The sequence below is a fragment of the Lycium barbarum genome, chromosome 9, assembly GCF_019175385.1.
Source record: "Lycium barbarum isolate Lr01 chromosome 9, ASM1917538v2, whole genome shotgun sequence".
In the NCBI taxonomy this organism is placed as follows: domain Eukaryota; kingdom Viridiplantae; phylum Streptophyta; class Magnoliopsida; order Solanales; family Solanaceae; genus Lycium; species Lycium barbarum.
This window is the reverse complement of record NC_083345.1, coordinates 4,066,358-4,079,890: the sequence shown is the minus strand read 5'-3', so window position 1 is coordinate 4,079,890 and position 13,533 is coordinate 4,066,358. Positions and strand designations below refer to the sequence as shown.

At 35.8% G+C, this 13,533-nt stretch overlaps 1 protein-coding gene across 9 annotated transcripts; it reads right to left on the bottom strand.

Moving 5' to 3' along the window:
• Positions 1-2,582: 2,582 nt before the first annotated feature.
• Positions 2,583-11,734, bottom strand: LOC132608855 (TMV resistance protein N-like). 9 transcript variants are annotated; one of them, XR_009570557.1, is made up of 8 exons: positions 10,789-11,730; positions 8,815-9,919; positions 7,065-7,334; positions 6,692-6,970; positions 5,712-6,596; positions 3,599-5,608; positions 3,310-3,418; positions 2,583-3,205 (listed from the first exon to the last, which is right to left on the bottom strand). XR_009570557.1 is itself a non-coding variant. In XM_060322623.1 (6 exons), the coding sequence occupies exons 1-6, from the start codon at positions 11,487-11,489 to the stop codon at positions 5,129-5,131; spliced, it is 3,693 nt and encodes a 1,230-aa protein (XP_060178606.1). In that variant the 5' UTR covers positions 11,490-11,734; the 3' UTR covers positions 2,583-5,128. The 9 variants fall into 9 exon arrangements, 2 of the variants coding, with proteins under 2 accessions (XP_060178606.1, XP_060178604.1); XR_009570553.1 differs by having other exon boundaries at positions 3,310-5,608; XR_009570555.1 differs by having other exon boundaries at positions 2,583-3,418.
• Between the last annotated feature and the right edge of the window lie 1,799 nt (positions 11,735-13,533).

Sequence of the window (13,533 nt, the reverse complement as noted above, 5' to 3'; positions counted from 1 at the left end):
ATGCCCCACTTCTTGCAAAAATATCTGTTATGTTTAAGTGGTTTGTTCATTTGTAAATATATATATTGAATACACAATACTCGTTTTTTTAGTTATTAATAGCATTGGCGAAATGGATTAAAAAAAAAGTAACTGCCTAATATAACCATTGAATATGAGTTGGATAACCTACTTTTTAAAAATGGATCAAATCTGACTATTATTGATGTTATCCACTAAAAAATGGATATTCATATTATTAATACTAATTTATTTGCTTGTTATTTTTCATGAACTCTTGCTTTTTCGGAGTTAAAGCTTATTCTATTTTTTAGCTTGTCCTTAAGTCATATTCATTTTAACCCTCGATTAATCCATTTCTTGTTCGTGTTAAATATGGGCAGATCGGATATTTTATTTGTTTTTGGTTAACTCGTTTTTTACCAGCTCATATTTAATCCGACCCCACCTGCTCGTTTGCCGCTCCTAGTTATTACTGTATATGAATAAAAAGTTATCAGGAACCCACACACTTTAAATCTTGGATCCGCCTCTGATTATATGTTTTCTGTTTTGTTATTTTTAATGACATTTTTTAATTTTTTGTGGAATGTACATTTACATCTTTGCACCTAAATGTGTTTGAAAAAGGCTAGCTTGAAGGGCAGAAAAGTCATTGTAATATTTTATGGGCATTATGATAATCTAACTTTACACTTGAGGTGTTCCCACTTTTATTATAATATGATAAAACTAACTACTTCACGATATATGTAGCAACAGAGATTGTTGCATTCTTCTCCCTCCGTCTCAATTTATGTGATATAGTTTGATTGAGAATAGAGTTTAAAAAAGAAAGGAAGATTTTTAAAACTTGTGATCTAAAAGAAATCATAAATATTTGTGTGACTGTAAATCATTTTATTAAAGATAAAAAAGAAAGTTTTAATTTCAATTATTTCTAACTATAAAAATATATCATTCCTTTTTTAGACAGACTAAAAAGAGAAGTGTATTAACCCTAAAAATTAGGAATAGCTTATTTTTCTTTCCGCTGATGAGATGGTGTTTCAAAGGAGTACAATGTGGCGTAACGTTGTATGAAATGCGAGCCTGCCACTGAAAACAAATCTAAAATAGACTTTGTCCTGACAGGACATTGTCTCAAAGTGGATTTATTGACCTTCTCTCCATCTGAGAGAAATTAAAATACTTACCCACTTTTTGATACATTGGCAACAGACATTCTCTATACCAAACGGCCAAAGTACCTAAATATGCCTGATGTTAAAGTAACAAAACAACTTAGGCTAAGATAGGCTATGGATAGATAAATAGTGTAAAGATGGGCTATTTAAGGACATATTTCCTTTGTTATTAAATGGTCAGAAATAAGGATTGTCTAATGGCAGAATGCATTTCTAACTCAGGATGGGGTTTTCAATTTAGAAAAGAGCGTAATGGCTGGGAAATGACAGAAGCTGCCTCCTTTTTGCAGGAAATGCACAATGTGACATAGATTATTGCAAGGAATATTCTCAATGGTATATGGCAGGGAAAGATGGAACATTCACTGTTAAGGCATGCTATGACAAGCTACAAGAACTTTCAGTGGAATATGATAAAGAATGTCCTTGGAAAATGATATGGAAGACTAAAGTGCTAGCCAAAGTGGCTTGTTTTGGCTGGCTTGCTGCTCCTCGAGCATGTTTAACGCAGGATAGGCTGCAGAAGAAAGGAGTTCATAGGCTGCAGAAGAAAGGAGTTCATCTTTGCAGCAGGTGCTTTTCATGTGAGAATGCTAGGGAATCGGCGGATCACTTGCTCTACTTCATTGTTGCTTTTCTTGGCAGTTTTGATTTATATTTTTATGCATTTTTGAAGTTCAATCGCTAATGCCATCTAATTTTAGAGCGCTACTCCATATTTGGCAAACACGGAGAATTGATAGGAGACAAAAGAAGCTTTGGAGGACAGCCCCTTATGCATAGCATGGACTATATTGCTAGAAAGGATAGAGTGCAACATGGAAGCTTCTTAAAGCTGGGTTTGCGGCTATGGTAGATGATGTGTGGGTTGAAGGAAATGGAAGAGTATTTCAGCACAAATGCAGGATTGCAGAGGATCTAGTGCACTCACTGAAGATTGCTCTATGTATTATTATTAGAGTGTATGTTAGTTCTTTGTAGTAGGAGTTGTGTCTAGAATGAGATGGTATAGAGTAAAGTAGACACTGGTAGATGATGTTTGTGTGTTATTCTGAGAGGGGCAGATCTGGATTAGTCTCCCCTAGTTTTGTAATTCTCACAGGTAATTAACAAAATCTTTTAATTGCCAAAAAACAAAAAGAATAAATGTTTTCAGATATTATTGTTTTGGAATGGTGGGTCTTCTGCTACTGATGTGATAATTGTTTCTGGACTTGCTCGTCTGTTGTCATGTAATCTTTGCCAAATATCATTTCACGACAGTTTTAACACTAAAAAGATAAGATCTTTAATTCCAATTGCATAATTTACATTCAGTGAGTGTGAAATAAACCAAGTAAACCCACGTTTAACCTTTGTTTCTTCCTTTGCATTCCAAAAATAGGAAGAACACTCTTCTCCAAGACTATTCCCAATTACTTAAATTCCTTGAATTACGCTGTTCAATCAGTTACAATGTTCTCTTGCATTGTAGGCTAATGAAAGGGCCACTATATTCACTATACAGATTCCATTTTTAACTAAGCGTAGTGCAACTAGTAGCACTATACAATGAAAAAGTTGATCAAATAAATAAAACAAAATTTTCTGTAGAAGCCTACTTAGGGGAGGCCTGCCTCGGGCTGCAGAGGGTTCTGGGTGAAATCAACCTACTTTGTGATCTGATGACAAGGCGTGAGATTGACACCAACTCTCACTCCCAGATGGAATCCACCCTTCTTCGTGTTGAAGATGCTCAATTTTCCACACCTAGCATAGTCTAACTAACTACATCCATCTTCCCATCTTCATTGCCATCATTTTCCTTTTCTTGTGTGCTTTATGTTTTTCTGCATTCCTCAGCTTCCTCTTGGCATTTCTCATTGGATTAACCACAGCAATCACCTTCTCTTCTTGTTTCCTCATCCCTCTTGGATTTGAGATTTTTCCTTATATGACTGTAGATTTGGACAAAACTCTGCACTCACATAACTTTGCTATGCTCCCCCGCACTTCTTCAGCCATTTGTTTCATGTCATCTGTAGACACAACGCAAATGTAATCATTACATATGCATTTAATTACTCTGAAACCAAGAAGAAGGTGACGAGCATTTTGTAAACGGTGGGAAAATTGACTTAACGGAAACTTAGACTGCTCCAAATTCCTGACAAACAGAATGCATGGATCCGTCACCTTTCTTTCAAAATGAAGTGTATCCCTTTGTCCACCTTTTTTTTTTGCTAGAAGTGCTTTCAAGCCAACAAATCTTGGATTATGACTTGAACGAAATGGCTAAAAGGTAACATCATAAACTTGTGCAACTACCACTTTGCATCAAAGATAGTATGGACCTTAAAACAATAAGCTTGCAAGAGATTGAATCAATCGACATGAGAGACATACCTGATATAACTACATGAGAGACATACCTGATATAACTTTTCCAGCAAATCCTTCACAAACTTTGTACAGTGGCAACAGCATATGGTATGCAAAGCTTTGGCAATCAACCTCACCGTCAGGGGACAACAATCTATTCTGATTTATAAGCTTTGGTGAAATTGCTTTGAAACAAGTGAAGATAATTTTCATCTGCAAAAGAAGACACACATTCCCCACCATGAGACACTCGCTCCTCGCACAACATATGGGAGAGTGAGGCCAAAAATGTTACGTATAGTTCGAAAAAACGAGAAAGTGAATAAAATAGCGATGACTAGGCTAAGAAATTTTGAGTTGAGCAAACAGAGATACCCTTTAATATATATTAACCACCCACCTGCATATCCTCCACATGAAGGGAAATCTTCCCAATTGTCTTAAGCAAATAGGAAATGACCAAGTAGCGCTGGCTTTCATCTTTTTTACCGCTAAGGTCGGACATGAGAGTTTCCTTAAATCAAACTGTTTGAAAAGCCTAAGTAAATGACCCTGCTCATCGTGTTCAAAGGTGGACCAGAACTTGTCTTGATCTTTACATTCATATTTTCCTAAGAATGAATGCAGAGCGCAAATTGAAAAGACAAGATTTTCAGTACTGAGATCACAGGCAGCATCATCAGTCTGCAGCACCTTCAGCGGACAAAAAAGGGAAGTAGCAATGAAGAAAAGTCTACTTGACCTCATCAAATAGTAAGTTCCCTTAAGGTTTTCTTTACAAGCCTCGGTCACAGTGGCAAAGTAGCAAGCCACAAGACAGTTTGATATGTTGCGCAACCACAGATGCGGATGCAAAAGCAACTCGCAGATTGCTTCCCGCAGATACTATGAGATGCAAGTAAAATATTAGTCACAAACCAAATATGAGACAAAATAAGTTTATCTACAAAACAGGACAAGTTATCGGCAATCTGGAGATGAGAGTATGGTAGCTGCGGGAACGTACTTTCCCCAGTATATTTTGCTTTAATTGATAGACATTCCCCAGTATATGCTGACAAACTTTAAGCACTTGATTCTCAAATGCTTCTTAACTTTACACCTAGTTTGTAGTTGCAAACTATCTTTTGGCATGCTGCCTAAGTTTAAGGCCCAAAGCAATTTCACCAATGTGCTTTTAGCCACACAATTGAAGTACTAATTACTTAAATTAGTCACAAACCAAAATGAGGCCCACATAAGTCCTCGTACATATACTAAGTTGGACATATTACGGATGACTTGGGATTACACTGGGAATTTATACTTATGAAAAAAAATTGAGGTTTTTAATTCATTGTCCGTACATTATCTAAAATTTAAAAAGTGAATAACAAATGGTCCTTCTTCAGTATTTCCAAACTTGCTCCTCTATCCACACCCCGATCAAGCTAATCGCGCATAATGTGGTTGAAAAAAGAGCAGTTTGGAATTTTCATTCCTTTACCTGTGCTGCGACACTCCATAAATGAGGTTTATCTCCCAGATACCAGGATCGACTAAACTCAAGAATTGACTGGAGCGAACGGGGGCTGACTCGTTCAAATCAACTTTGCTCTTTTATGCCCTGCTGAACATTCTTCTGGAAACTTAGAATAAGAATGATCCACCTTTCTCGGCAAAGATGTAACATTACCATGTTGGTCTAAGTATAACAGATGTATCCCTATCTTCTTTATATCTATGCCAGAGAACCACTTGTCATCCCGGTGGACTGTTATCTTTTCCCCACCTTTGATCATTTGGCCATCAAAAGGTCTATCTAAGTAAGATATGTAATATACACATGATAGTTCTCCATGGTCACCAATATCGTAAGACCACGGCATAGATTCTCTCTCTCTATGGGATACAGAAACAACAAACCTTCCCCTCCAAGAGTCGCAAACAAGCCAAAGAACCATTCCTAAGAACTTATACTCCTTATCATGTCTGGGGACAGTCAAACAGATAGATGGAGTTGCAACTTGGTTGCTGCACCAATCTGGAATCTCATTGCATTGGAGTTTAATTTTGAACCCCTGCTTCATCAGACAAAGACACAAGATCGTTAATAATATGATAGGAGAGAGAGAGATAGAGACAGAGAGAGAGAGAGAGAGAGAGAGAGAGAGAGAGACTAACCTTATGTGGATAGTTTCTAGATGGAAATGGTTGAGCGTGTGCACTAAAGAAGCCTTCATTGAAAGGATTCGGCAGAAAGCCACAACCGATCATGTCGATCCGCTTTATAGAAGGGAGGTTGTCCAACCCTGTAATGTCGACCAACTTCTTGCAATTCCTAAGATCGAGAGTTTCAAGATTCTCTAAATTTGATATTGACGGGAGTGTTTCAAGATTCTCACAATTTGTAAGTTGGAGAGTTTCAAGATTCTCTAAATTTGACACTGACGGGAGTGTTTGAAGATTCTCACAATTTGTAAGTTCGAGAGTTTCAAGATTCTCTAAATTTGATACTGACGGGAGTGTTTGAAGATTCTTACAGTCATTCAAACGCAAGACCTTCAAGAATCGTAACTTAGAAAAATCAAAGGGTAGATGATGAAAACTGTTGCCACTCAGATCTAAAGATATCAAGGAGGATAAACTCCCAATATCCACATGAATATCAGCCTCAGACAAACCATAATAAAGAGAAGTCGGAGAGGATTCTATGACTCCTATTTGAGGAAAACTCCTTCCGTAATTCAAAAATCCCAATTCCAAAGTTTCAAGATTTTTTAGCTTTTCAACAGATTTAGGTAATTGTTTTATACCCGTCTTACTTGCACGAAGAGATCTTAGACTTTGCACATCTCCAAGGTCAACTGGCAGTGTTTGTAACTGACGCCACCCAGTAATGTCCAAGACTTGAAGGGATTTCAGCTGGCATATTGATTGATCGATCTCCGTCAGCCATGTGCAATCTTTAAGCAGCAAAATCTCAAGAATTTCTGCACCATTAAACTTTGGAGTACTTCTGAGGCGTCGGCAATCAGAGAGATTCAGCACCTTCAACATTGGGCAGCACTAAATGTAAACCAAATACAATTTCAAGTAAGATTTTCCTTCACTGGGTAATTGCAACAAGAGTACACATGAAATTATAGAATTGGGTAACAAACCTGCAAATTCAGATCAAACTCTCTGATAGCACTCCCCCGCATATTTAGAAATACGAGATTCGCAGGTGGAAAATTTGATGGTAGTGTTTGTACCTTCTCGCAGCTACTAATGTCCAAGACTTGAAGGGATTTCAGCTGGCATATTGATTGATCGATCTCCGTCAGACTTAAGCAATGATGAAGCAGCAAAGTCTCAAGACTTTCTGCACCATTGAACTTTGGGGTTTTTCTGAGGTGCTGGCAATCAGAGAGATCCAGCAACTTCAACATTGGGCAGCACTAAATGTAAACCAAATACAGTTTCAAGTAAGATTTTCTTCACTCGGTAATTGCAACAAGAGTACACATGAAATTATAGAATTGGGTAACAAACCTGCAAATTCAGATCAAACTCTCTGATAGCACTGAACTGCAAATCTAGAAATACAAGATTCGCGGCTGGAAAATTTGATGGTATACGTTTTAAAGGACAGAATTCCCAAGACAACCATTTGAGCTTCTTGGGGAACAGCCCAAAATCTCCACTCACACATAAACCATGGATTTCAAGCACCCTAAGATTTTTCATGTTCTGAAATGCCTCAGTGCTCACACCCTTTAATGCCCAAGGTTTACACATCAGTACTTCTACTTTCTCGGTACCCTGTAGTTCAGTTAAAATAAAAGTATCTTAAGGTAAGGTTAAGTCCCAGAAATTAAGAGAGAGAAAATGGTTTACCCACTGATTTATGATTTATGTGATACTTTTTATTTTTTGAGAGTCAAATTAATTAAACTTTGAAGCTAAATTATACTCTTTGATTAAAAAAAGAATCCACTTAGTCATTTGCACACCTCTTAAGAAAATATTGACACCTCTTAAGAAAATACTGACTCCTAGATAAAAATAGGTAATTTACCTCTAATTATATAGATATTGAGATTTAATCAGGCAAATATGAAAATAAAAGGTTAATTCTTTCTTAATTTGCTAAGTAAACTTTTTTTTATCCAAGAAAAAAAAGCTAAGTAATCTCTTTTTTTGATCCGGAGGCAGTATTACATTAACTCAATCTTATATTAAAATTTATATATTTGAAATACATGAAGAGTACTACTATAAGTTACATCTTTTCTAATTATATCAATTTGATAAAAAAGATACATTAAAAAATAGTCAAAGTTCATATAGTTTAAATCTAGAGAAGCGAAAATTATCACATAGATTGGAGCAAAGGGAGTATATATACAAATTGGGGGACAAACAAAAAGAATACACGATGTATCAAGAAAAATGAAATTACACATCATAGGATGTTAGAAGAGAAAGTAAAATTGCTCAAAAAGCTAAGATGAGTCTTTCAAAAATTAGCAAGCAGAATTCAATAAGTTCACATGATAATATCATAAGGAAAGAAAAAAGATGAAAAAAAGAGAACAACTTGCATCTACCAACCTGATAATGGCACCAATTAAAGGTAGAATATATATATATATATATATATATATAGTTCTAGAAATAATAACATAAACGTTCCACATATGTACCTATTTATAACACTTTTCAAAAGTTCACATGCCTGATTCTTCCGCAATTAGATAATCACAGAAAGTCTGTAAGAACATAGTTAAACAATAAAATATACAAAACATAAAATGATGAATTGAGAAAAGAAAAAAGAAAAAAGATAAAGCCAAATATCTTTGAATAAGCCAAATATCTTTGAATAACTAGACTTGGAGAAATATGGTCTATGCCCATAAGTATGTTGCTCTCCGGTCAACTTATCAGTCGTGATTTCTAAAAATAGTTATCTTAAATTATTTATCATTTAAAAGTTCAAGACAAAATTAACTATTTTTTTCCTATCATACCCTTAGTAGTAATTGTGCTTAAAGCATAATTCTATGAACATCTCAATATTGTTGGAAATGACACATAAATAGAATAAATATTAAATGAAGACATATTACATCTTAAAACGTAAATAAAGGTAAAATAGTTAAAACCCTTCCTAATTAAAGTTTTTTAGCAAATGTCATTTCTAGTCTACAACCAGAGACGAAGCACTAATGAATTTAATTCTTATGATGATAGCAGAAGTTATAAGCAAATAAATTAAATAAGAAAAGGATTTACTGACGGTATTTCCTAGTAGAACAGCACTGACATCTTCAGGGATGAACAATCTGCTCCGTCCTCCGGGGCATTGAGGAGATTCCAAGTGAACAATTTCTCTTCCCATATCTCGCACTAGATCATGCATCACCAAGCAGTGACCATCCCTTTGGAGCAAGTGTTTTTGGATTAAAGTTGCAATTTCACATTTAGCATGAAAACCACATGCATTTAGTATACTGGTAACTTCTTTTTCTTTTAAATATTGAAAGGGGCATGCAATATCAAGAAAAACAGTCTTTGTATAAAGCTCAAGTCCATCAAAGCTTATCTTGAGAATCTTTAGAATATCTTCATGAGGAATATCTTTTAGTCTTTTGAATTCGTCGGTCCATTCTTCTATTGATCTTCCATGCAAATGTGACCCCAATGTCACAAGAGCTAATGGTAGCCTACCTGAATATTTGATTATGTCTTGTGCCAAATTAACATAATCTTGTGGTGGAATAGGAATGCCAAAAGCATGGATACAAAAAAGTAACATAGCTTCACCTTCATTTAGTAGTTCAACCTCATATTTCAGGTCTTTTTCTCCAAACCGATCTAGCACTCGCTTGTCTCGGGTCGTAATGATTACTATACTACCCGAACCAAACCAACTTCTTTCTCTTGCTAAGTATTTTAATTGGTCTATATGATCCACGTCATCAAGAACAAGTAGAACCTTCTTTGACCGGAGTCTAGTTCTGATTTTAGTGATGCCGTCATCAACATTGTCAACTTTGACATCCTTGGTTTTGAGAAGTTTTTTGAGAATTTTCTTTTGTAGTTTGTGTGGATGATTTTTTTCTTCTGACCTAACATTTGAAAGGAAGAAACTACCATCGAAGTTTACACGTTGAGATAACCGATTGTACAATTCTTTTGCCAGAGTTGTTTTTCCAATTCCACCAACTCCATGTATACCAACCATGCGAGCTTCATCTTCACATTGTCCATTTCGCAAAATCGACTCTATAACTTTGGCACGAGAATCTACTCCAACTGGGTGAGAAGCAACATCTAGAGGTGTCTGGCTGACCTCTGTTTCGACATCTTGTATAATAAATTCAATAAATTCTGATTCGCACCTATCGATTTTTAGCAAAGTTGAAAGTTAAAAGAAAAGAAACTTCTGATATTTGAAATTATTTGATGGACAAATTAAATTCAATACTGAAGGCATAACACAGTGGGATGAAGCTAAGCGGTATCATAATTCTGGTAGGTACGTGATGGGGAAATCCAATTTGAAGGAGTAAAATAGATAACTTGCCTGTTCATATAGGACATTTTATGAAATAATTTAAGCTATATATACTATCATGGAATTGGACTCCACGATAGTGGTTAGAATAATCAATGGTATTATTACACCTCCTTGGAGGATACAATGTATCATTGAAGAAATCCAGTCCAAACTCTCACAGAGAAGTATCACAATTAAACATAGCTACAGGGAAGAAAATGAAGTGACGGATGCTCTAGCCAAATATGCTACTGAAAATCAGGTCCCAAGATTTTTTTTGCATGAAGGAGATCTGCCTACAGTGGCTAGAGAGGCCCCTTGGGGATGAATAAACTGGATTTTCCATCCTTCGGAAGAAGAATAAAAAAGAAGGCTACTTGGCATTTTGATCCTCCTTGAGTCAGCTGCTATTTAAATGTATTAACTATTCATAGTATTAATGCATTAGTTAAGTTCTGTGTAAGATCTCTTGATCGATAAGCTTAATAGGGACAGGTTCTCTTGTCCTAAAATTTTTAAGGAGGTTAGGCTCTATGTCCCCATCCATTTGATTGTAACTTTTTGGATTTCAATGGACGTGGTAGGGGTCTTGCCAACCCTCCATCACCAGAGAGATGAAAGCCTAGGTGAATGGATTTTGGTTTAAAAAAAAGTGTAAACAATAAGGACAAATAGCAAATAAACTAAAATAATTGAATAAAAAAACAATACCCGTTAGCAACTATTCGCAATTCCCTTCCAGATATATTTGCAACTTCAGTAAGTGCAGCTTTCCACTTCTCCATACTTTGGTCCCCAAATTGTTCCTTGAGTTTGGCAAATCCCTCACCGAATTTCCCAGTTTGCTTTCGCACTTCACTTGGTTCAACATCATAGAAAATAGGCATGACTTTCTGCTTTAACTTCTCTTTGCATTCAAGAATTTTAACTAATTCATCAAGACACCAACGAGACGAAGCATAATTTGTTGACAAAACGACAATGGAAATCCTTGAATTTTCAATACCTTTCTCTAGTGCCATTGAAATCACATCACCCTTTCTCACACTCTTATCATCTTTGAAGATTTGGAATCCAACTTGACACAATCTGTTCTCAAGATGGCCTACAAATTTTTTTCGGGTGTCTTCACCGCTAAAACTCAGGAATACATGATAAAAGAACTTAGAGGATGTAGATGATTCTCCTTCAGTATTGGAGAATGTAAATGACTTTCCTGGAGTATCGTAGGATGGAGATGATTCTCCTTTAGTATCGGAGAATGTAAATGACTCCCCTGGAGTATAGTAGGATGGAGATGATTCTCCTTCAGTATCGGAGAATGTAGTATCGTAGGGTGTAGATAATACTCCTTGCGTAAATCGAGCATTGGAGGATGTAGACGATTGTCCTTGAGTGAATCGAGAATCCATGGATATATTAAGGTTTGATGAAGGGATGAATTAAGGTTTGATATGATGCAAGAATGAAAGGATGATTTTTGGTAAAAGACCAGCGTAATGAATAAGAGCTACATATACCCTCAGCTTTCATGGCTGGGTCAAGTCAACTAAAGAATACTTCACGTTCTTGGAAATTACTTTTGGGTTTTTTCGTACAACTTGCCTTCGATAGAAATTAAAGTGGAGACCTCAGCAAGTTGTTTGTGGGTTCTCTTTTTTTGCTTCTCAAGTCTTTCTCTACAAATTTAGTTCACATTGTCAGCAATTGCATTGGAAGACTTTGTTCAAAATTCACTAACTCCATTCGTCTTGATTTATGTAATGATATTTTAATGAATACGGAATTTAAAAATGAAACAAATACTTCAAAAATAAAATAAATCATCGCAATAGAGTAAACTAAAAAGTTTATAGTTAAACTATTATTAAATTTAAAAAATATCACTATTATTATCATCGCAAGAATGACAGGATGATTTTTAGTAAAGAGGCTAGCGCAGTTAATTAGAGCTACATATACCCTCAGCTTTTTATGGTTTCTGATTGGAAATTTAATTCTTGGGTCAAGACAACTAAATGCAAGCATGCACTATTCTTCACGTTCTTGGAAATTACTTTTAGCTTTTTTCGTACAACTTGCTTTTGGTAGAAATTAAGTGAAGACCTCAACAACTTTTTATTTTGGGGTGTGTTCGGTAAGAAAGAAACATTTTCTGGAAAATATTTTTTAATTTTTTTATGTTTGTTTGATTAAAAATTTTAAAAAATATATTTTTTAGGAAAATAAGTATCTTAAAAATGAAAAAAATGACTTTTCTAATAAAAATAGGAAAAATAAGTTCACAGTGCATTCCACCAACCCATCCCCAACTAGCAAATTTCAACCACTCTCACCACTCCACCCCAACCGCACCCCCTGCCACACCCCTACCCTCCAAAAAAAATTAATTTTATTTTTAAAAAAAATATTTTTTTTTAATCTTTTGCACCACCCACCTCCCACGTCCCACCTCCACCCCCATCCCCAACTAACCAAACCCTAACTACTTCCACCACCCCACTCCACCCCCCAAAAAAAATTAATTTTATTTTGAAAAAAAAGTTATAAATTTTTTTTTTTTTGTTTTTTGCACCACTCACCCCCACCCCCAACTACCAAACCTCAACCACTTCCGCAACCATGCACCATGTCACCCTCAACCACTCCCACAACCCATGCACCACTTCCGCAATGATGCGCCACGTCACCGCCCAACCCACGCACCACTCCCCTCATGTCGCACCCTATCCCCACCGCTCCACTCCCCACACACCCCCCATCCCCAAAAAAAAAATTTAAAAAAAGTTTTATTTTTTGATTCTCTACACCCATCCCCTGCACGCGCCCCTATTCCTTCCCTCCCCCAGCTCCAAATTTTTTACTTCATATTTAATTTTACTTTTATTAAAAAATTATAAAAATTAAAAGTTTGTGTGGTTATTTGAGGGGGTGGGTGGTGTAAGAATCCGAAAAAAGTAACTTTTAAAACTTTTTTTAAGAATTATTTTTAGGGGGTGTGATAGTTTAGAAAATCCAGAAAAGAAAATTTAAAACTTCAAAAAAAAAAATTGGGCGCAGGGGGTGGGGAGGTTGGTGTGGTATGGGGTGGTGGGGTTGGGGTGAAGTTGTGGGATTTGGGTGGGTATTTTCCTGAAAGTATAAAATATTTTCTACCAACCAAATGAACATGAGAAAATAAGTAAGAAATTCACTTATTTTCCGCTACCCAAACGAATATGAAAAAATAAGTATAAATTCACTTATTTTTCAAGAACACATTTTCTAGGAAAACATTTTCTTCCATACCGAATGCACCCTTAGGTTCTCTTCTTTTGCATCTCAAAGTCTTTCTCTACAAATTTAGTTCAAGTTGTCGGCGATTTTATTGAAGGATTTGGTCAAAATTCACTTACTCCATTAGTCTTAATTTTTGTCACTACAAGAAATTACAGAAATTACAACAATTCTTTGACA

Bases quoted from the DNA above. Each gene is read 5' to 3' on its own strand.
- LOC132608855 (XM_060322621.1), bottom strand. From the start codon at position 11,489: ATGGATTCTCGATTCACTCAAGGACAATCGTCTACATCCTCCAATGCT. The intron at 9,920-10,788 runs GTATTGTTTTTT...AAAAATCGATAG, and splicing joins TTGCGAATAGTTGCTAACGG to GTGCGAATCAGAATTTATTG. The intron at 6,597-6,691 runs GTTTGTTACCCA...GTTTACATTTAG, and splicing joins AGTTTGATCTGAATTTGCAG to TGCTGCCCAATGTTGAAGGT.